General features: G+C 39.1%; 2 protein-coding genes across 2 annotated transcripts in view; both read right to left on the bottom strand.

Moving 5' to 3' along the window:
• Window positions 1-23,856, bottom strand: part of LOC126559182 (calexcitin-1) — a 228,915-nt gene that overhangs the window by 149,953 nt on the left and 55,106 nt on the right. The gene's annotated exons all lie outside the window — the stretch shown is intronic.
• Window positions 5,074-19,319, bottom strand: LOC126557600 (homeotic protein deformed). The gene is made up of 5 exons (XM_050213422.1): window positions 18,640-19,319; window positions 14,482-14,582; window positions 14,166-14,349; window positions 5,621-6,003; window positions 5,074-5,439 (listed from the first exon to the last, which is right to left on the bottom strand). The coding sequence occupies exons 1-5, from the start codon at window positions 19,286-19,288 to the stop codon at window positions 5,074-5,076; spliced, it is 1,683 nt and encodes a 560-aa protein (XP_050069379.1). The 5' UTR covers window positions 19,289-19,319.

A 23,856-nucleotide genomic window follows, 5' to 3' on the forward strand; every position in this document is an offset into this window, starting at 1 on the left:
AGCATTGTGGATCGTGGAAAAGGCACCTTTCCCGAGAGGACCATTCTTGAAACGCAAAAAAAAAAAGAAAGCGCTGCACGAGAGACAGGGCATGTGTCTGCAGCGAGGACGACGGGAGCGCAAGCTGAAGAATGTGATGTGAAGTGTGATCATTAATCAAATTGCAAGAAAGCAAGTAAACACAAATAGATTTCTGTTCTTGCGCCCTATTCGAAACCGTGCTTGGTGTACCCCTTGGTTGACGCGGGGTAGAGCGTATGATGTTGAGTTTAGCGAATAGACTAGAAAGAAGCAACCGACGGTGAGAACTAGCCAGATTGGTCCGAACTGTTCCGCATAATTTCGACCGTTCAAAGTATTCGTTTGCTGCTGATTGGTTTTGGATGCCCTACCATCAAGCGAACCCCCTGTGTGGCTATAAAGTAGAAGCATTGTTGTATTGATTTTTAGCTTACCGATGCGAAGAATCCTTACAGTATCAGTGTAGTGTGACGTTTGCGAATAGCTTGTGTAGAGTGTGCAATACACATTTTAAAACACAGGATGGTTGCGATGACTACTTTCAAACTAAAAGTATACTGCAAACCTTGTGCGATCCATTTGTTTCGATGAAGGTGAGAATCTCATTGACACCGGTCTTCACGGAGACGTGTTGTATGAAATTGAGGCAAACACATTAATCTTATCTCATCCACGGTAAAACTGGGAGCCTTTTTTTCTTTCACTGCCCAACCATCCACCGACTCACTGCTTGTGGACAGCAAAGCCTTTTCCCAGGAGAGTCCAGCTAGCCTTCTCAATCGTCTTCCCCACGTAGCACCGGAGATGACCGTTTGGTTGAAGGTGGTGTTGATAAGTCTCTTCTCCACGTGTGATTATGGTTGCTGTGCTTTTTGGGGTAGAAATTACTCTACTGATAGACACTGTGATCTGGTGAGCCGAAAAACTGACGATTGCATGACACAGTGATAATACATTTATAATGTTTTAATTCGTTAATGACACGTCTTTGATCCACTGCATGCACTGCTTGTTCCTTGTCAGACTGTTTGTTTAGAGAGTGGTTTCGTGCGCAGCGATTAATAGGATGTACAAACAGACAGACGGACAGACAGCAATACAGACGGACAGACGGACACGCCGACCAGCACGCAGATATTCAGGTAGTGAATGATTAACGAAAATGCACTCGGAGGTATAATTTCATCATAAAATATCATCTCTTCATGGTCCGCAATCTCCTGGGCAAATTTTGCTGTTAGTCAATCTAGCGGAATTAAATACTCACGCAACTTGCTGTGCTACACCCGGTGGTGCAGCAAAAAAAAAAAGAAGTATTGATTTAGTTGAAACGGCGTTGTCGTTTATGTCAAAACACGCAAAATTTTAGTGGGCTAAAGATACATCTACTGGAGTTTAAATCTTTGCTGAGATATGTATGAAAAATTCATTTTTATTTCCTGCGGCAAGAAAGGCCTTAATACTATTTATACCTTACCTTGTTATTGGAACAATATAGACAATCTTTACAGTAAAACTATAGTAAAAACAATGTAATATACTATGCTGTACTATTAAAAACTGTAATGGGCAAACTAATGGATCTTGTGCGAGTCTTATATTTAAAATGCGATGTGATGTTCATTTTTCTCCAAACTTTCAAATGGTGAAAGCCTGCCAAAGCTTGTGAAAAAATATAGAAATGGAAGCAAAAAAGATACACTTTTCCGGCGATCAGTCACCAGGGGTGTGGTTTTCAAGGGTTTCCTTCGGAGCATTACAAAATGGCGTCTAATCTCCTTCGAAAGTGAGAACAAAAGCAATGGAAGATAGAAAGAACACATAGCCAATTTGATATGTAGTTTGAGAAATGTGAAACATGGACAAATGTTTGCTTTAGCAACCCCTATGAAATGAAAACCGTGTGCAGCAAAGTATGTATGATTAGACGGGGGAAGGTTTTCCCCGGAACGTGGCGGCTAAGCACTGTGCAGCTTCTCTTGAAGGGTCGACATTACTCACATTCTTGACTTTTCTAGCAACGAACGGCTACAGCTCAAGGCGTCCACATCATTGGGATTTTATCGGGAGCTTATTCAGATGGGTTCTGTGCAGTTCTACATGTTTCTTCTCGTGATGTTTTGATGGATGCTCATATTTTCTACCCACCCCAGGTACTAGGACCAGTGTTACAATATCTAGCGTTCTCTTCATGCGGTATTAGAATGTAAATATTGAGCAGGATTCGAATGAATTACATCTAGATTAAATGTGATATGCGTTTAGAAAGTTTCGGTCTTCTATACTTTCTACAGTTATAGTTATATATGCTTTGTAGCCGATATGATAACATATTTCCTATTTTCATTTCTTCAGATACACCATTTTTGGGCGGGAATCAAACTAAAAAGGGTAAACCGACCGTCGGCGGCGTCAAAACGGTACAGAAAGAAAAGCTTCTCAAGCTTCATTTCCCGTGGCTCTGTCTCTCTGTGAAGGAAAGGGTTTGAAATATAAAATGCAAACGTGTCTCCCGCCAAGTTGACGGGAAATGATTTGCTATGTTGCTGACCAGTGCAGCAGCGCTGAATTTGTTTAGCTGTAATTAGACGAAGGGACAAAACTTGGACCTCTACCTGCAAAACGTAGCCTGGAAACGGCAAAAAGGGACTTTAATCGCATTGAAGTGTGCCGTGAGACAAGTATCTTTGACTTGAGTAGAACTCCAACAGTGCACAACAGGAATTCCAGCGAGAACGTTCCGCCAACGATATTATCCCCTATTTATTTATGATGATACATTGGCACGAAAAGTCAAAGGCTTAACCGATTCTTAGAAGTTGCTAATCCTTTTTAAAAGGGTTAAAGCAGCCGTCGCAGGACACTGGTCAGATAGGGATTGGGACTACTGTTTGTTTTCCGGATGGGCTTTTATTGCTACCGTTGTAATTATACAGAACGGCCCAAAGATGAAAGCAGCGTAGAATAAGGAGAAGAAAAAAAAAGCATTGTAATTGCTATTGTACACGAACACAGAGTTTGTCTCGGACATCCAACTCTATTGAGAATACGATGCGCACAACGACGGTGTTGGAGGTTTTCTCAAAAGCGAAAAAGGAGACATCTGTAATCAATCTAAACATATATAATGATGGAAATGAATGTAAGTGTGTGTTAAATTACGATTGTTTTATTTTATTTGTTTTCGCTAGCAGTTACTTAATTCTATGCTTGTACTACCCCGCTCGGAAGTACTCGATGGCTGTTCTTAGAGCTATGGCTGATTTCACACTGTCACAATGAAACAAACGAGAGCAGCTGCTTTAATAGATTGGACAAAATTATTCCGGGAGATAGCCTAGTTTGACTTCCGACAGTGCCTTACACCTGTTCTAAAGTCGTTGTTTCAGTCAAAGATTTCTAAGTTCTTTCATGTCGCTTTTCGAAAAAAAAAACATGAGTTTAATATTCCTAACCGATGTAATGAAGCTATTCTAAAGAAGTGTAGTGTAACACTTCTATTTACCAGTATAGGGAATGTGGAAATGATTACGTTAGCTTCAATAACTTGAGATGAAATAGATAAATTAATAAAACGCAATGCAACTGAACTGAATTTGGTTGTTTGCTGCATTTATGCTCGTCCACCAGTTACACTGCGTTTGGGAGAAATCTGATAAATTTACTTCAAAATCTGATGGGGTTGCTATGGCTATTGATTTTTGCGAATAATTAAAACCACTCGAAAATCAACCGAAGGCCCTAAAAAGTATTATAAATCAGACAGATGAACTATTCCGGATAAGAGCAACTCACACTGAACCCGAAGTTGTACCAATAAAACATATTTAAAGCTTATTCGCCTTTCCAAATTATCCTAATACACGACGGTTGCAACGGCTTGGCTACCCACATTACTCATTACATTAGTGACAATATTTACAATCAAAGAAAGAGATCGACTTATACATACCACAACTTAAAAGTAACCTGCGCTCAATATAAGAGCAAATTAGAGGTGCAATAATTGATTAATAAAATGGCACATAGTGCAAAATCAGTTATATAATTTTACTGAACCAGAATTATTCCTGTTTTCTTTGCTGGGGAAGGGTTTCGGTGCAAAAATCGAAAACAAAATCTTTCACTTATTCAAATAGTGTAGCTGCTGCTTACAGAGACAATTTCTTTCTCCCTTCCAATTTTGCAAAGGACTATGTACACAAAGACTTTAGCTTAACTGTTTACTTACACAACTAAATCACTGTTTCATCCGAATTTGTATGATTGTTGGTGCCGGTTGGATATGATAGAAATGACCTGTAGAGGTGCCATGAAACCGGGATGTTTTCCACGATCTCCAAAGCAATGAAATATTTCCTACCAGATTCATATTCTTATCCAACCTTCACCAACGAGTCTCTAAACTTCCGTAAAAAACTATCTTTATTATTGAATATCTCTCCATGTCCGGACCCGTGAGTTCACATGCCAATGTAAACTATTTAAATCCATATCCGAACTCGCTACACCTGACTGTTGCACCTTGACTCTCACAATTTCCTAGCTTACAAACAATAGTTATGCCACAGAGCGCATAGCATTTTAGTTGAAGCATAGTTGTAAGTGCCTCTTCAGCTGTATACGGTGTATTTATGTTCGTGAGCAAATATCCAATATCGTTTCTACAACCTACAATTAATTGCTAAATACATCTTGGCTGTACAAATTGCGCTGTAACTAAACATTGCAATTTCTATTAATGTTTTTGAAGTTATTCTTATTCATCTGCATTTCAAAGCTTTTGCAAAACTACATTTACATTGAAAACCTTCTGAAACACATCACTAAGTAAAACTAAAAACATGAGAACAAATATCTTCTTCCTAATTTCAGTTTGAGCCTTTTGGTACTTCTAATGTTCGTTTGTTCTTGTGACAAAATTGTAGCTTCCATAAAAGACAGGTGCACAACAATATCATAAATTGAAACAAAAGTCAAACCGATTGCAAGAAATGGTAGTCGAAGTTTGGTGACACGGACTATAAAACGGGTAGAACTCTACCCGGAATTCTACAACGCAGTAAGATCGTAGTCATTTTTTATGGCGACAGAATGTTGTTGGACGCTGTTCATATTGCTAGTAGCGTTGCTGTTGTTGTTGTTGTTGTTATTGTTGTTGTTGTTTGACGATTGGTTGTTCAATTGAGTGTGATGTTGTTGATGTTGAAGCTGTTGATGCTGCTGAAGTTGTGGATGCTGTGAAAGATGGTCATTGTGAATGGTGTTACCAGAGCCGTTGGTCCCACTTGTTCCGTTTGTTAGTGGTAGTATACCGTTGACATCAGCAGATGTGTTGTACTGCGATGATCCGGTGTTGCCACTCGTCATTGTACCATGGATATCCGTCATACTTTCTAGACTATCCGTCCGAAGGCACTGGGGTTGTAAAAAGGAGTAATAAATTGGATAGTTGTATGAGACACAAAAAAGAATGATCTGCATCAACATCAACACGAATGAAACATGAATGCTATAGTCTGTAAAGTATGGACAATGTGTTGATATGCTATTCAAAGTATGACTGCAACTGAGGGGAAAAAAACTGCAAGCTACTTACTTCGCTTTGGTGATTTTGTTGTTGATGTTTGGATTTGGCGCTTAATGCTGACCCGTTCGCTTTTCGACCCTTTTTTTGGTTGTTTGCATTACCAGACAAACCGGTAGTGCTGGTCGCATTAGATTTGCTTTGGTCACCGGTTTTCTTCCGCACATTCTTAGTATTCGGTAGTTTATTGTCTTTTTTCCATTTCATGCGTCTGTTTTGGAACCAGATTTTGATCTGTCGCTCTGAAAGTACCAACGTATGAGCTATCTCTATCCGTCGGCGTCGTGTAAGGTAGCGATTGTAATGAAACTCTTTCTCCAGCTCTAGTATTTGATGGCGGGTATAGGCGGTACGTTGTCGCTTAGGTTCCATGCCCGGTTGAAATGACCCATTAGCTGCCGAGAAAATAAACAAAGACACAGGTGGGCAAACAGTTAGTTGATGTTAAAGATGTGTGATGAAATGATGTGAAAAGACGCAAGTTTTGCGTTTTACGGTAGTATCGTATTTGAGTAAAATGGGATGTAACCCTCCTAGCTTAATTGAAACAATATCGAACAAGCGCGTGAGTGCGTTATCGCATAATCACGATGGCGCGCGCTAAAATACAGTAAATCCGGCAACGATGAAACTGGTTTCTTTGACGTATATGGTTCTACCGTTGCTGATGATTTGGTTTGTATGGCTGTGTATTTTCTCCCCATATATGGATAGGGATGTACATAGGGAGTGAGCAAGAAAGAATGAAACTAGCAGATAGAAAACATTTGGTGGATAAATTCTGGCTGATGGTAACGAAACACGCAGGGATAAAACGCTTTGAACAATGGATTATCAACCTCCAAAGCCTCTGAAACCCATCGCTCTGCCTGTCTATTCAAGTTGCCATTGAAAGACATACAAAGCTCCCCTTGATTGACATGAAAAGTATCTGACATTCCCCATCGTCGTGCCAGCTCGCTTGCTTTACCGTTCATGCTGTCTGCAGTCCTGCTGTTCTCTGAGAAAATGTTTAACTGACATCACCGAGCACATGGCATTGCAAATAGCAAATGAACCACCGTTCCTTTGAATCTCCCATTGGGGGGGCAATTTATTAGTTGGTGGAAGAAAATACTAGAAGACGCCGTAGGGTGGAAAGGCACGGCAAAAAAAGAGAAACAAAGGCAGGAAAACCCTTGGAATTACCCGCGGAAGGTGTTTGGGTGATCAGAAATTCATTCTTTGCTTTTGTTTTTGCCAGACCATATGATCATGCTCAAGATCACCAGACGCTCCAGAAATGACTAGCTCCATCAGAGTGTATGTGAAATATCTTTCACTCCAAGTAACTTCTTGTTTTTACGATAATTTCTACATCCTATCTGATCGGATTAAAAACAGTGTTGTATAGGGTTATGACATATGTTTTGTTTGAAAAAATCACCCTTCTTCATGAACTTCCCTTAAAACTACTCACAAACGTAGCATCATTTTGCTCACCTATCCGCTACAGTATTACGGGAAAGGTCAGAGATTTGTTTCACTTGCTCTAGGCATAACAACATGAGCTCAGTTTGTCTGATACATTATAAATTATAATTTCTACTGACTGCCTTACGCCATCCGTCTTTTCTTCGCTTAACTTCATCGTGCGTGAGCAGCTCTATGTATTTGAGGAAATAATAATTAATCATTACCACACTAGGGCGTCTACATCTGCTTTGTGAAGATTTGGCTTTTCCGAACTCGGTTGAAGCTTTGAAACGGGTATGTAACGATGTTAAAATGATTTGTAAAGAACAAAAGAAAAGTTTCGATTTTTAGTATTTTATTTCTATCTAAAAGCGATGCCCAAGCTTCAATAGGGATTCAATAGGGTAGCGTGTATTGCGTAGATTTTGGTCGATCCTTATCACTGCGATCTGTTTTGCTTTGTTCGGCAAGCGTTCGAGCATCCGGTGCTGTAATTAATGTGCTTGAGATCACGAAATTGTGCTACTAGCAATTATTTCCTGCTACTACAAGTATTAGGCATCCCACTGTTGAAGTAAAAGGATAGCGGAAAAGGTTTGCATGACACTTACGCGTCAACGAAATAACCCACGATCGGTAACGGAAACATTAACATAACCACCGTAAACTCATGCGACTGGGGAATGAGAAAGGGCTCTAGCCTGCACAGGTCAATGTTTCGATACGGAGTTGTATTTTTTTTTTTTAGCACCGTCTCAGCGTGTGTAGGATTAGACGCCCCCGTTGCACGCCGAGCAATGTTTCTCATGGGTGGTCAGCGCTGGTTGATGAAGGAACCGATACTACCGCCGTCCGTATGGTGCTGATGAACGTTTCGTTTTGGATTGCTGAAGTGTCCAAAGGCCGCGTCAGATGGATCATTAATCTTTTGCATTGCTATAGTCCCTGAAAGTAACTCCCTGGTCGCGCTGTGCTCAGGAAGCAGTGACATAGAGAAGTTCGTTGCCAGACGGAATACGAAACATTCTTTGGCGATTCTTGATACGAAGCGGGTTGGATGATGTATCGTCATAAAATTTAGCGGTGCACACTAACCAAAACGAAACAGAAGCTCGAATGAAACCCTTAAACCCTTAAAGAGGGTGATGACCACAAGCAGGCGTACTGTGATTAAATCAGATGTATCGACGGAGAAAGTGATCAAGACTCCGGGATGCTTCAGCTCGCTGATGACGAGGAAGGCGATGATAGAAAGCCGGTCGAACGACAGCACCTTGGCACAGTTTTCAACATTACATCAAGGTTCAACTCACAAGTCACCTGCATGATTGTCAATGTTTGCAAAACTGCAGTGCTCGGTACTAAGGCAATTATTATTGATGTTAATATGCTTAGAAATAGCACAGACCCGTGGCTGAGTGGGGTGTGCTTGTGGGGCGAAGTTTGCAGCTATATTGAGCGGAATGACTTGCAATTTTGCAGCGGTGCGCTTTTCTGTATCAGTGTCGGTGCAGTAATGTCAAGAATCCGACTGCAGTTGTGTAGCGGAACCGTGATTGAAAAGCTGTTACGACCACATTCATTATACAATGCGAACTTAAAGAAAATCGGGCTCCAAACTGGCAGCATTGGAGAACCAAGCGTATATGTTCTTTAAAGCTGATGTAATGAAAATCGCAACAACGATCCTTTATATCATTAATCAGCGATCGGTGTTGAAAAGAGTGTTCATAATGTTACTTGTATTTTCATTGCATATGCTTCGCGGAGTTTACATGTACCACCCGCGAAGAATTTCATTGAATAAAACAAAGAATGTAGGGTGCATCGACAAAGACGGCAGATACGTCGAGGAATGTTGCTTTTTATTTCCAGTGTACCGAACGCTGTACCGAGACTAAATAAATACGAATATGAACAAAAAAAAAAATAAAAATCGATCCATGCCAATAGCACCGGACACAGCAGCATGATTTGCAAGAATTTTTCAAAAGCAACGCTCACATGCCTCGGTGTGCAAGCGAGTGTTTAGCCAAGTTTCTTAGAATGCCACGTGCAATTCCTACGCGATCATACTACCCCTTTACCCTTTGTGCCAGGTAAAAATTTCTTGTTAGTGTGTAGGGCTGCTTTTTGAAATTAATGCAATTTGGCTGCAGGTAGGATTGCTGGCACAAGTCCGAGATACTGTCGGGAGGCGGATGGCAGTAAATGTGGTGCTCATGCATGCATCAAGGTTAATTGTCCACAAATGAAATCCGCGAGACGTGAAGTGCGCTTGGCACTTATTGAAATTGTCAGACCTTCATGTAGGCTTGCACTTTCAATGCATATGATGTAACTACCGATTGAAAGGAAGCCTAATGAATAGCGGAATACTCAGGACAAGGTGTTTGGATTGGAAGCATGTAACAACTTGCCCTTTATCATTAACTTTGGTGCAGAAGGTAAGAACAAACAGTCAAATCTGATAATACGTTTTAACAATTCATAATCAGTTTAAATTATTATGTATTTTTTATCATTTTACTTTAAGTATTGCGGTTCGGTGCCGTATTCTCTAAAAGTATGATGTATTGTAATACATTTTTGATAGAGTAAAAAGATGCAGAAAAAGAATGACGAGGTATAACTTTTTATATAATATAAAAAAAAGACTATTATATTTATTGCAGAAGGAGACCTTTTCACACATGAGGATTATTTTACTTCTGCTTAATTTGCTATTTGTGGGGGCTACCCGGTGGTGTAGGCGACAGCGACGCTGGTCTTCAAATGGCAGGACTGGGGTTCAAATCCCATCCGGATCGTTCCCCCGTAGTGAGGACTGACTATCCAACTACGTGGTATCGGCAAGTCTAGTAAAATATTTCGATGGCCGACATGACCTTAGAGGTTGTTAAGCCAAGAAGAACAAGAAGAAGAAGAATAAATTTCCTATTTATTAAATAGGACTACTATTTAGAACACGTGCTCCAAGGCCACATGAAACCATAGCCAAAGAAGCTTGTTGGCAACGATAGCTTTTGCTGTCGTTGGCAAGAATTGTTCTCCAGCCCTTAATACTTCGATCGTTCAGGAATGGTGCAAGAAGCATTTACCATGTTTCAGCAGCGCTTCGGAAAGGCTGCTTTGTCTCCAGATTTGAACCCGTTGGATTTCAGTATGTGAGGATACATGATTGGAAAGTTGGCGACGTCAAACATTTGAATTTGAAAGGATTCAAGAGACGGTGGGGCGAAATGTCGGATGAAATTATGCGCCAACGATTTCCAAAGCGTCTTGGGGCCGTTATCAAGTGCAAAGGCGAAAAAAATTAAATGAATTTAATGAAATGCAATTTTAGTGCTAGAAGATGGCCTCAATTTAAGTATATAAACCAAGTCCATCACTTTTAAGGATGCCACCCTGTAGTTGATAAAATAGTGCGAATAGCTTGGAGCACAGTTGCATTACTAAAACTATAATACCAGAAAGGTACAATAAAATTGTAATTGAAGGTCGTCTTTTCTAGACTTTACGATCTGCTCCATCACGACGGCCAACGAATGGCTTACCACGTAGTTGGATAGTCAAGTCAGTGCATAATTCAGTTGGATATGAAAAAAATTGTTTTTAGGAGTAATTTTTGGATTGCATAAGCTATCTATTTATACAACCAACATTTTTTTAATGAATTATATATATATGTAGAAGAGGTGAATTTATAAACAGTGACGAAAACGTTTTAGTACGCGACGAGAAACCGAGTCGAAACACCACGATTCTAATATTCAGAAATACGCAACATCACACTGTTGTTTAGCAGCGATACCGGTTATGGTAGTAGGCGCGATTCACTGACATTGAGAGGAGACAGTACGGACGGGGAATGTGAAAAGCATGACTAGTCCTCGGTATCGCTTGAATGAGTGTGCCGACGGAGCAGCAAACAACGCATCGTCACCAGGTGGAATGATGAGTCCACAACCAGCAACCCTCAGAACCGGGTTAGGTTCGAAGCCTCTTTTAATCAACCTTGTCGTCATTCAACATTTGGGTGGGTGATGACAGACCGACAAGCAGGCCGGTTTTGACGTATTGGTATCTTGTTCCGCCGCAACTTGGATGTTTTTTATCCGTTTATGGATGGTTTTCGTTTAAGCTTTTCTGGCACTTTGGAAACACGCACGAGCAAGAGTGTGTGTGTGTGTGTGTGTGCGGGAGTGAGAAAGAGAGGAAAAAATGAATGGTTGAAATAACACAACCATGTAATAGATCCCCAACGATCGATAACTACACAGCTGATAGCTACTTGTTTTCGTGGTTTCTATTTTTGTTTGTCATTCTCTGCCCCCATCGAGGAAGGCCTGTTTTCGTTAAAACGTTGCTTCAATCGCAGATTATGTTTTGTTATTCTTTTTTTTTATAGAGATTTTTGAAATATACAAAAAACTGTAGCAAATGTTGGTCAAAAACATGTAAATGTATGTTAGTGGCAAAGGTTTGTCATGGGACGACGCATAGTAAACGGTCCAAAATATATATTACAATTCCAGGTTTATAAAGTCCAGTGGTACAAGCGACAGCGGCACCGATCTTCACATGACTGGATCGGAGTTCAAATCCCATCCGGACGGATGGGCCCGTTCCACAAAGAAGGAAGAAAAATGGTATGGCCGTATTTCTGAGTATATAAAGTTCGGTAAACCAGTAATGATATTTATTTACCATATATTAGACATTACAACAACCAATGTGATCATGGATATTACTTCGACTGTTCAGAAGTTTACTATGAGAGTACTGTTGCAAATGAAATGTGTCACAGGTCCAAAATATAACCTATTTTCAAATACTTTTTTTTAGAGTAGTAAACAATATTTAACGTAAAATGGGAACTCACATGTTGCAATAATAATTTTCAAACACTGAATTTGTTCCGAGCTTCTGTTTATCAAAGGTTCTATTAAATGTATTGGTTGAGCTGCTCCCCTGAATTGGTTAATTCTTTTTGTCATGGTAAAATGATTTACTGAAAAGCAGCTTGTCAGAAAAGTAACGTAAAAACTTCAATTTATATTCCTCAGCTCATCAAAAAGTAGCCCCAAACAAAGCAAACTTTTTGACAGCTGCGCTCCGGCACCTTGTTATTCTATCTTTTCGTTCGAAACAATCCCCTCCCAACTTGCGGAAGAGTTTGATCATAGCATCCCCAATACGTGAAGTGCTAAGTGGACCTTGGGAAACGATGAGCTCATTAAGAATGACTGGAGTTCGAAAAGTTTGACTAGCAGATAGAAAAATGATGCACCACTCCCAAATGGTAGCTTTTTTCTTCGCTGATATTGTTGTTTTGCAAGAAACACTACTTCCGACAGCTAATCTTCACACAGCAGGACCGGAGCTCAAATTCCTTTCGAACCATTTTATCTGTTCCGACCGTTCTGGCTATCATTTAAACATTTCGAACTCCCAATTGCTCCCAATATTTGTACAGTAATTTTATTTTTTTTTTTTTTTATTCATAAGGGACGGCCAGGCCGTATTGCTTACAATAAACTTAAAATTAGTATACTCCTTTCCTCTTTGCTGGGAGACATTTCCTTCTCCGAGCTGTGAAAGGCCACCATATCCCGGGTGTGCTCGGTTACAGTAATTTTTTTATTTGACAAAAATATGGTAATACGATTTTAAAATAGCACAGTGTGAAGAAACAGAGAATTTTTAATTATCATGCTATTTTACAAACAAGGACCAACTTTGCATGAGAATCAAAGACACTCCTTGCACCCACTGCTTACACCCAATAAAACAATCGTGTCATTGTCTGTGTCTATCGCACCTCTCACAGCACGGCAAAGCGACAGAGAAGATAAATTACTTGTTATCAATTATTTGGAAGGTGTCGGACGACGTTTACTACACTGTGAATGTTTCTGTTGCCAGCCGGAGGTGTTGACGCTAAATAAGAGGTAGGGACTGAGTAGCACATTGAGCGCAGACCAAATGGTGTAGAAGTTTTACTTTCACTTAATCTTTAGCTTGTTTGGCATGAGAATGTTGGTGGATGGGAATGATTCGTCGAAAGGAATGGTTTATCGAATTATCGCCTCATCAGCTACATGAAGTATGTACGTTATCCTAGGCCTGCTGATGTTCTGCCTGCACATCAAGGATGACAGTTAATGGCCCACTGATATGTACGATAACGAGTTGTGTGTTTTTAAAATTTGCTCGTAAGCTCATAATAAAGTTGTGAATATATCAAATTTACAGTTAATATGGTGAAATTTTCAGTTGTGAGTCGCATGATTTAGAAGTTTAATATCTTTTTGTACAATTTAATACTAAAAAAATTTCATGTGTGAAACAATTTTGTTTATGTTTGGTCAGCTCATTTGTTCACCTTGTATAGAACCCCTAACACATATTTGTTTGTATGGTTGTTGTTTTCCATTGATGGATCCTCTTAATGATCGTTAAACGATCAAACCAGACCCATTGTGGACATCCTAGCAACGCTGTCGGACATGCAATAATTCGTTAGTCTTAAGGGAACGGTAGTAGAGTATTATCAGTTTGAAAGTGGCAAATAAATTACAATAAAATGAGCTAGCTGCTTGAGGTCATTCGTCACTACTGTTTGGGCAACCTGTCTGTCAAATGCTGTCATTGTACATTTTGAAGGGTTTTCAAGATGTACTTGTTCTCTCGTTTCTTGCTGTTTTTGGGTTGAAGTGTTTGAAATTATTTGACCTTGTCTTTGCCTCGGTAGAATACTCAAAGGTGGGACAAAGCCGGTAAAAGAATGATAAATTGGAAGCAATTAATATTCCTCAATGTTGTGAGTTTGAAACTTGAATTTCGGAAAACCTGTAAACGCCTCGGGCCATGTTTGAAGGTGGGTATCGAGAAACGCTGCGGTAGTTTGATCGGTTGCAATGCCTATTGATTCACCGATATGATAAGGAGGCAGTCAATTTATCAAATCTTACAGAACAAGTAGGGCTTGACATTGTTGTGAAGCATTTTTAAGAAACCGGTGCCTTATGATCTTGTCCACATTATGGGAAATTAATAGATTTCGAAGGGATGTAAAAAATAAGGACTTTGTACTCACCGACGCCGGCGACGTGTATTTTCTTCATCCAAGGATAAATGATACGCTCACCATCACTGGTTGCGTGCATTAATTCGTCTCCCAGATCGTTATCGGAGTCCAGGTCATCCAAATCGCCATCGTTGGAGTCCAGCTCGTCTGGCGATCGATCGAGCATTAATCGTTCCTCATCCAAAAACTCGTCCTGCAATTTTAGAAAAAGTAGATATTGAAAAACAATTTTTATCATGAAGTTCGCAGATCAGCTGTTTTCAAATGAATCAAATTTTTGGTGTCCATCCCACATTAAAGAAAAGTGGTCAGCACAGATACTTACCTGATCGGAGCTAGCGTCATCGCAACGTAATCTCATGCCAAGTTCTTGCAGCTGCTGCCCTGTAGGAGCCGCTTCTTCTATTCGCCTATCCAATTTCATTCCTATTGTTAAGGGTTTTAGTTTTGAACGAATAGAGGGAGAGCGATAAGAAAAAAAAGAGCAAAGAGAGAAGAGAATGAGAGTTAGTCAATTTGGAAGTTTTTTTTTTAACTGGTGGCATGCAACGACAGGCCACTATTTTTTTAGAATAATAAAAGAATAAAAGGTATTTTGAAATTTAATAATAAACAGTTAAGTTTTCCGGCTTCGCCTTTCTTACGGAAATCGAAAAGTTGTTTAAATAAATGTTGGAATAAAAGATAACAACAACCCGAGTGTAAGTATTTTCGTGCTACTAAATATTTGATAGTTAATACCTTCCTATTCTATTTAACAACCTTGGCTTAAAAAACTGTAGCCTATGACATTCGTATTATTAGACTTATTGATACCACGTAGTTGAATGAGAAACAGATGGGATTTGAGCCCCAGTCCTGCCATGTGAGGACCGGCAGCACTATCACCGCGACCGCTCAACCGGTCCTTACCAGTTCATATAAGTAAGTAAATTCAAATAAATTGTCCTACAACAATACTTGCCCTAACCGAGTATGCCCGGGATAAGGCAAAGAATAAGGAGGAAATGCCTTATCAAGATGATTATAAAATTTACTCAACACAAGCGGTGTTGACAATACGGCACTGGACCGTCATTATTAATTATAAATAAATAAATAAATAAAATAACAATACTTGCCAAAAACAAGTAGTTTTTCTATTAGCATACCAAGTATGTACTTAATCTATCTGCTTTCAAAAGCCAGTAAAGAGAACAATGATTAATTTGACATACGCTTTTGAAAAATAAATTCTGACCAAAATTAACGAAACACTTTTAGTCGTATTCGAGAGGAAAATGGTCAGGAGTATTTATTGGATCCCGTATGTGGGAAGGATAATGCAGCAGTTGGTACAACTACAGTTTCGATGTGCTGGACGGTTTTATCATCGTGCAGCGATTTAAAGTTGCCAGATTCTTATGAGAATAGCACCGGAAGACCCAGACCGTGAAGTATTTGTTGGCCGGCCACATGGAAATATGAGGCGTTGTAGCCGGCCCCAGGTTGTGATGGAGTGATGACTTCGATGCGTTCCTTATAAAGGCCAGAATGTCGGATAGGCAAACGAAAGCGTCATTGTACATGAGGTAGATAGTATTTAGATGACATTCACTTGAATGCTTAGGATTGTACGCGTTTATTCACATTTAAAATGGATTTCTGCACATTTTTCCGGTGCCGATGATTATCTTGATTGCTTTCCAGAAATCAGAAACGATAACAATCTTTGGTATTATAGATGTAATTTCTCCTTTTCATTTTCCTACTACTTGATGAACGTCAAAAGCTGTAAATACTTTATTTTGTATCTATTTTATTTTGCACCTATTTGTCTCTTAATTTTCAGGTTCAACGAGAATTCATTGTTTCAGGACAAAAGTATTATTCAAGACGCTAAACCAACATTTTTCGTAATTTATTATCAGATGTTGAAGCATTAGGAAAAGTATCAAATTTTACGACAGATATAGCATTTGAAATATTTTTTTATTATTTTAGGATTAGCAGCCGGTTAGCTAAAGTTAGGTCAGGCTGTATAAAAAATTAAGTAGGTTATCCTCTTTTCTTCCTGGCTTAATGATTATCCTTTTTATCTTCTTGGCTTCTAAGGTCACGCTGATCAACGGAAGGGCTTACTACTAATCATGTTGATATTACATAGTTGGATAGTCCATCCACACTACGAACGAACGGTCCGGATGGGATTTGAACCACAATTTTCCTGTGTGAAGACCGACGCCGATGCCGACTCACCACCAGACCGTCCCGACAAATTTGAAATGATCATGAAGTGAATTTTATTTGAGCAGTAAAATTTGTATGTGATTTTTGTTGTTTTGTTGTTTATGTTATTTTTTTCATTTGACCAAGGTGGATTTTTCGTCAGTTCGAGATATAGTACTATTTGGATTGTACGTAGGCTAAATTGTAAGTATGCCAAATTATTACAGGCTGATTTGGTGTCCCACGACACGAACCAGCATTACATACAAAATCATTTATCAGACATTGATCGATAGACTGCTGTACTTACAAGATTCTAAGAAATTTTTTATTCTTGTTAAGCCTTTATTGTTCATAAAGATCCACATGGAATTTTCAAACAGAGAATAAACCGTGCTTCATGATCATGTAAAGTTTGTATCCATTGGAAGTATTGTAACATAAGATTGCTATCATGGGGTTTACTACTTTTAAGTGCAAATACTACCAAGCGTTTTATTAATTCTAATGCATTAACTGCATTTTTATTTTTAATACAAACTACCTTGACTGCGGTCATACATTATAATAATATTTGGAACAGTTGAGGATTTTATTCTTCTTGTTTTTCTTGGCTTAAGAACCTACTAGGTCATGCCGACCATCGAATGGCTCACTAGACGTGTTGATATGACATAGTTGGATAATCAGTCCTCAGTATGAGGAACCGCTCGTTGCTTCTACGTTTCCGACGTTTGATTTAACTGAAGCGTTGAAGCGTTAAATGTTGTAGCGTGTTTATCAATTATTAATTATGACGGTTCAATGGCGTATTAGCAAACGTAACATGTGTAGTTATCATACTTACTGTGTAAGATATTATAAAATAATGATATGTCGAATAATGGTATTGCCATCAGTCAGTCTTATCGATGTATTTTAATTCATGTACTATTTACGTTAGCTTACAGATTTAATCTAGTGATACCTAGTAAATTAGAACAGTTGTCGCAAACTACTCGGGAGAAATACGACAAGTTTGGCAAAGAGCCAAATATGATTGAATATACTTTGAGGCGGCCCTACGTACTATGAGGGGTGGTAAAGTGACAGCGGAGCTGGTTTTCGCATGGCAGGACCGGGATTCAAATCCCATCCGGACCGTATCCCCGTAGTGAGGTCTTGACTATCCAACTTAGTGATATCAGCAAGTCTAGTAAGTCATTTCGTTGGCAGGCGTGACCTTCGAAGGTCGTAAAGCCAAGAAGAAGAAGAAGAAAAACCTGCGACCACGAGAGACCCTGAGCTGGCAAGGGCTGGTCTCGAACTCACAAATAAACACCATAAACACTGACAAACAACCGAGCTGTGAGTCTAAAAATGTGTACAACCAGTCAAAATTGAATCAAAAACCTCTGCATAAATCTGTGTGTGTAAAAGCTACGGTAGACGAAACTCGAACGTAAACTCAAAATTTGCCCAAAAATCTGTCAACAAGTTTATGCTTCTTGTTCTAATGTAACGCAAATCTATCTTTCGCCTCGAGTGTAGGCAATTTTTTCCGTTAAATCGGCCTGCTCGAATTGCTGATGAATTGGATTCAACGAATTTATATTAGAAATTGTCGTATCGAGTTATGTGCAAGTATAACGACAGAAAAATAGTTAGTTAAATACCTAAAACCTTATGACTAAGAGATAATTAATGTGTTTACATAGGGGTACCGGTCTCCACCGGACTTGGGTCTCCAGTCTCAAATCCCATTCGAGAACCGTTCCGTGAGTACTACGTGAACTACGTGATATCAACAAATATAATAAACCATTCAATGATCGACGTATTTAGTAGGTCGATAAAACTAACAAAGTTTGTGTATTTTTTTGCAACACCTGTGTTCATTTTCACATCATATTTTGAATGCAATCTTCATTATTTACCAGAAAACTAAGTACATTTAATTCGCATGTATATCCGAAGGATAAAGGGTGGCAAAAACATCCAAAACCGAGCTCACGCGGGATGTCAAGAAAAGCCTAAAGTGTATAGAAAGCAGATCAAAGTGTCATACTGAGGTGGGCCTAAACAAGGGCAAGATTATACACGCGAAAATATGGGAATCCAAGAATATCATTTTTTGTCATTTGTAATTGACTGATCAAATCGGACAGTCGGTCTTGTTTCATGTTTCATAATGCAGTAAGGCAATAAATCAATGTTTTTTTTCCAACTAGGATTAGTGGGAATTGTAGTACATAATTATCCGCACATTTTACAACGTTTCGCACATTTTACTTACCAAGTTCTTGAAGTCCCAAAGCTGTGTTACTCACTTCGGCACCAACACATTGCAACGGTGTGTCCATCATAGATGGATGACCTTGATTAGCGGGTGCGTAGTATCCATTGTAGTATCCGGAAGTAACATTTGTCGGGAACGAATTGTGACTGGGAACGGAGCTGTTCGATGCCGTAGTTGGAACACTAGGTGGAAGAGCAGCGACGGATGGTGCGATAGGTGTGGTTGGTGTTGGCTGCATCTGCACCGGTGACACATAACCATTATGTGTGTGATGAGCATGAGGGTGATGATGGTGATGATGATGATGATGCGGGTGGTGATAATAATGGCCCACCATCGTGGATGAGTAATCGTTATATCCCGAAGAGGCTCCTCCTCCGTTACTCGCGCTGCCGGGAACGTTGCCATTTCCGCCGGTTGGCACGTTTCCAGACACAGCACCAATACCAGCAGCACCAGAAAGGTGTAGTGAATCGGACTGGACATGGTGTAAGTAATCCTGATTTGCAGATTGCGTTATACTATTGACTGCACCATATCCGTTATGGAAGCTTGTGTAGTCCTCGCTGGGAGGAAATTTGGGCTCTATGTTAATTCCCATGGATTGAATGTGATGATGCGGATAGCCCATCAGAAAAGAACTCATTTTTAAGCACAATAGATCGACCTTTTTAACACAGAATTGGCTCACATAAGTATACACAAACTATTCCAGCACAACAATTAAACTTTGTCGCAGAACGCAGAACAGAAGCGTTGTCAAATGGAGTTGAAATCACTTGTTTCTGACCGTTGACATCCTAGGCTCATCTTTCATTTGTTTACATGAATACGATTAGTACGATTTAACACATACACAGACACACAAACACACACATATGCACAGACGGACGAAGAACTGTAGCCCAATCTTGTACGGCCGAATATTCTCTATTTTCGCACGTCACGTTAATCATTAAATTTCATAGGTCAAACTAAATATCTCATATTATTTAACTGGCGCCAGAGAAACAAACTAATTCCAGGTTGGATGTTTGTTTGTAGATCACTTGTAACGATTCAAGAATATATTATCACCTGAAACCAATTTTCACAGAGCACAGACACAGAGCAAACAAATTTGCTGTTCATAGGATGATCATAAATAATAGATACACAATATGAAAACCCATTATTTGCACAGATGAGCGAAGACACCTTGTATTTTATAGCCCTAAATTGGATGGATTGTTGCTATTTAACGTGCTGTGAAACGAGCACGACACGTTGCTGCAACAACACATTCACGCACGTATAGGTAACTTAACACTGGAACAAATAGACAGACAAATACACACGGGAAAACTTCATTTTAAACACTTGTGTTAAGCAGCCAAAAGTCACTTCATGACCACTACCAACAGGACACTACCACTACTACACTGCCGCACAGATAAATACTTTACTAAAAACGTAAAATTTTACATACTTCCTTTCAGTTAGATAATGAGAGAGAAAGAGAGAGAAAACCGAACGAACGAACCAAAACATTCACCGCACGATAAAGCACTGAAGCCTAATCAACCATCGATCTTATTAAATGTAAGCGACGCGATCTGCGCGACGAGTTTCGCATTGCGACCGAATGTGTTGGAAACTCGGAATTAAGTGGTCGCTACAACATCATGTGCCGTTCGCGTGTCTACTTCGATTGCGTCCGCGGTGTCCACCGGGGATGCTGCTGCCCAGCAACCAAACAAATATGGTGGTCTCTTACCATCGCACAGAAGTGGTCTCTTTTACTCTTATTTTGGTTTCTGTTATGGCAAACGCACTGTACACAGCATAAAAGCTAATACGCTAGATCGATTCCACATGTTTGACAATCGAGCAACGTGCATATTTCGTCGAGCAAGCAGTGTGCACAGTGGAATATGAAAGAGAGAGAGAGAGGGAGAGCAACGAGTCCTGTGTAGCTGATGAATGAGGTGAAAACGCACGGGTGTGCTAGAGACAGCACATATTTTCCAAAACCCACCCCGTTTCGTTTAACAAACAAGGGAATAACAGAGAACGAAAAGATTGCCAGCATTGTGACCGCCCTGTTTTACAAACCAAACCAATGTGGTCTCTTTCGCTCTAACCGATAGAATGCAAGCAGAACAGAGATATACAGCTCAGCACAGTATGCGCATAAACTGGCCATACTTTGCGAATATCACAGCTTGCGTGGTTTCCTAGGATGGATGAAAATTGGATTTTATTATCTGGTGACAGACCTCGAATGCGAATAAAAATGCAGTAACAAATCCAATTTTGCTACAATTTCCATCTTTGATGCATACGTTAAGGATCAATATTACAGCATTTGTCATTCATCGTCAACTAGAAAACTGTAAAGAAGTTTAATTTCAAATTTCGTCCCATTACAATTACAATTACAATCAGGATTTATTTCGCCAATTTCAAAATCTGAACCATCTGAAAAGAGCTACGTACAACATTGTTCGATCATTAATTTTCTGTACTCCTTCGGGCAGCCAAAAGCATAAAAGAAAAAAAAATTCTTCAAATGAAAAAGAATGCCCAACAGGTGATATGATTATGATGGTGATGATGGCCACAAAATCCGGACCATCAGTTTGATGGCTGATGGTTGAAACGAGGCACGCACTCGCCCATACACCAAACGGAAGCATTTAAGGAGTATGATGTGACGTAGAAGGCTTATCGTGTGCACGGCCAAAGTATTTATCATTTGAAACGAAAGCTATTATTTTTAACAGCATGTCATAATTATTACTTTCAATTTAGTGTCCAGTAGGTAGCATCCAATACCGCCTTAAAACACACTTTGCTTGCGAGATTGGCGTAATATATGGTGTTTTAATGATATTTAAAATTTGAAGGTGATACATACTAATGTGGTAGGAACCGAACGAGATGGGTGTGAACGGCGGTGGTTGGTGCAATTTTTCAACGCCCCATGGAACAGCAACGGAGTTAGTGAGAAGATGATGATTAAATGAGAGTGTTTGTTTGGCTTTATTCTTTTATTGTTTTTTTTTTCGGAATTCGATGTTTGTGCTTCGTTTTGGGTATCTGCAGGTTTATTGTAGGAAAGATAACCGCCCAACATCAGTGGATTCGTATTTGGGTAGTGTGTGTGTGTGTGTGTTGTTTCTTCCACTATTACCGAGCAACAAACGCTCTACAATTGTTGTATGAGTTTATTCTGAAGCATCGCACCAAAACCATTTTGATTGATGACTATGGATGGGTTTAGCCTGTAAGAAATCTCAGTTTTTGATTTCTAAAAAAGAAACATCAAATCCTATAGAGGAGTTGAATCTACCGAGCGGTTATTACATTTGAACGTGGGCTTACTACAGATAAGTTCGAAACTTTTGAAAACAATACTCCGTACGTTTAAACTTACAGTATTTTCTCTTGATTGTCCTATAAGGAGCAATCAAACGCAAGTTTAGTAAGCCATCAGCTAGACGTTAAGCCAAGCAGAAAAAGAAGAAGAAGAAGAAGAAGTCATACACAGTTGAAGAGTTCAACCGAATCTCGGTTCAGATTCTCGAGATCTGAAACACTGAGACCTCGGTAAAGATCTCGGTAAAATTAATGTTTCCCTGATATCGGTTAAAAAATTAAAATAACCATTTGTTTATACGTTTGCGTTTAACCGAGAAAATAATAAATGAAAATTAAAGGGAGGTGAAATTGAGTGTTATTTCATTATGTGATTTTTAAATGATTTAAAATAGTCAAACATCGATCGACATTTTGGTATCATACAACCGTAAAACACTCAATCAGGATCGAAGTGGAGCTCTTCTACATAACCAAACACTTTTCGCTGACAGAAGAAGCATACAAGATCAGGTGCCGTATTCTTAACTGAAAAAAGATTTCTTATTTTGGTATACTTACTGAAAAGGTCGTAGATTCTTATATCCTCTTGCCGCAAAATGCTCAGGAGTTTCAATTTTAGCACTTTTACTATTGTTCATTTCATTAAGTTAAACAAAATGGCATGTAATAGAATGCAAAACTGAGCCTCTTTAAACATAATGGTTAAATCGGTACATCGGATTTTTGTAACAGATGAGCTTAGTAACAACTGTGTTAACGTGTGTGTAAATATATATTTGTTATAAATGATTTAACTAACGTTTTCAGCAAAACATGAAAGAACCGAGGAATTTCGGCAGTTTATTTAACCAAGGTCTTAAAATATTTTTAACTATGTAGAATGTTAAGATTTCAGTATAACAATAAACTAAAGAAGGACTATTATCGCAAATAAAGCTTCATCGTAAAGATTTTTTCGCAAAGTCGTGTCAAAACTTTAGGTGGGATTTGCCAAATTTTTAATGGAATTTGATTTGATCTTCCGATAATGGAAACCATCCGTCGTATATATATCAATAATGTTTCGTTTATTTCTTAATGGAAGCACAAAATTGTTTGCTGTAATGTTAGTAAAAAAAACAAAAACAAAAAAATGGTAGCCCCGCCTAGGCGTCCTATAAGGAGTAGACGTCCTATTGTAATAGTTCCCGTAAGGCCGTATCTAATTCTTAATTTTAATGTTATATTAGCCACCATTGGATATTCCTCTCTCCTTCTACCATTTTAAGTTCTTTAACTTCTCGTTCATTCGTTATTCTGTTAACTATTTTTGCAGATTGATAGAAAAATACAAAATAATTGTTGTAATTATCAGGTACGAAATACTCTTTTATTGCGCCGTTCTTCCATATCGTTAAAGATCAGAATCATGCTGTATACGAGATCAGGAAGCTGCATAGATCTGCGGTGTAGTAAATTCCAATTATGACTTCCGACGAAAGATCTTGAGAGGAGCATCATTTTGTGATGATGACTCAACAGTTTATGTATTTTTTCTTCGTGTCAAACTTACAATCTACTTCTTTTTCAATCATATCTCAATCGAAACGCGGAGCGAATGACTGTATAATCTGGATGCTAGCCCGTAAGTCAAATAGTTTACCTTGTTAATCAGCAATGTTAATGGATTTAAACGGGCGTCTCATGAATGTACGTATTTGAATTGAACAATCAAGTTGTGCATCAATGGTTTGATAGATTCATTGTGCTTCTGGATGATGAAGATATAGATAAAGCATGTGTCCGGTCAAAAGCAACCTATTGCATTGCAGCTTCTAATTTTTTCGTGTGACTTTAAGATATACTACGTGT

This window comes from Anopheles maculipalpis, chromosome 2RL (genome assembly GCF_943734695.1).
Source record: "Anopheles maculipalpis chromosome 2RL, idAnoMacuDA_375_x, whole genome shotgun sequence".
NCBI classification, from domain to species: domain Eukaryota; kingdom Metazoa; phylum Arthropoda; class Insecta; order Diptera; family Culicidae; genus Anopheles; species Anopheles maculipalpis.

What these genes read in the sequence shown, in the direction of transcription:
- LOC126557600 (XM_050213422.1), bottom strand. Translation starts at nt 19,288, where the DNA reads ATGAGTTCTTTTCTGATGGGCTATCCGCATCATCACATTCAATCCATG. An exon ending in TTTGGGACTTCAAGAACTTG is followed by an intron (nt 14,583 to 18,639) that starts GTAAGTAAAATG and finishes CCTTAACAATAG; the next exon opens with GAATGAAATTGGATAGGCGA. An exon ending in AATACACGTCGCCGGCGTCG is followed by an intron (nt 6,004 to 14,165) that starts GTGAGTACAAAG and finishes TTTTCTCGGCAG; the next exon opens with CTAATGGGTCATTTCAACCG.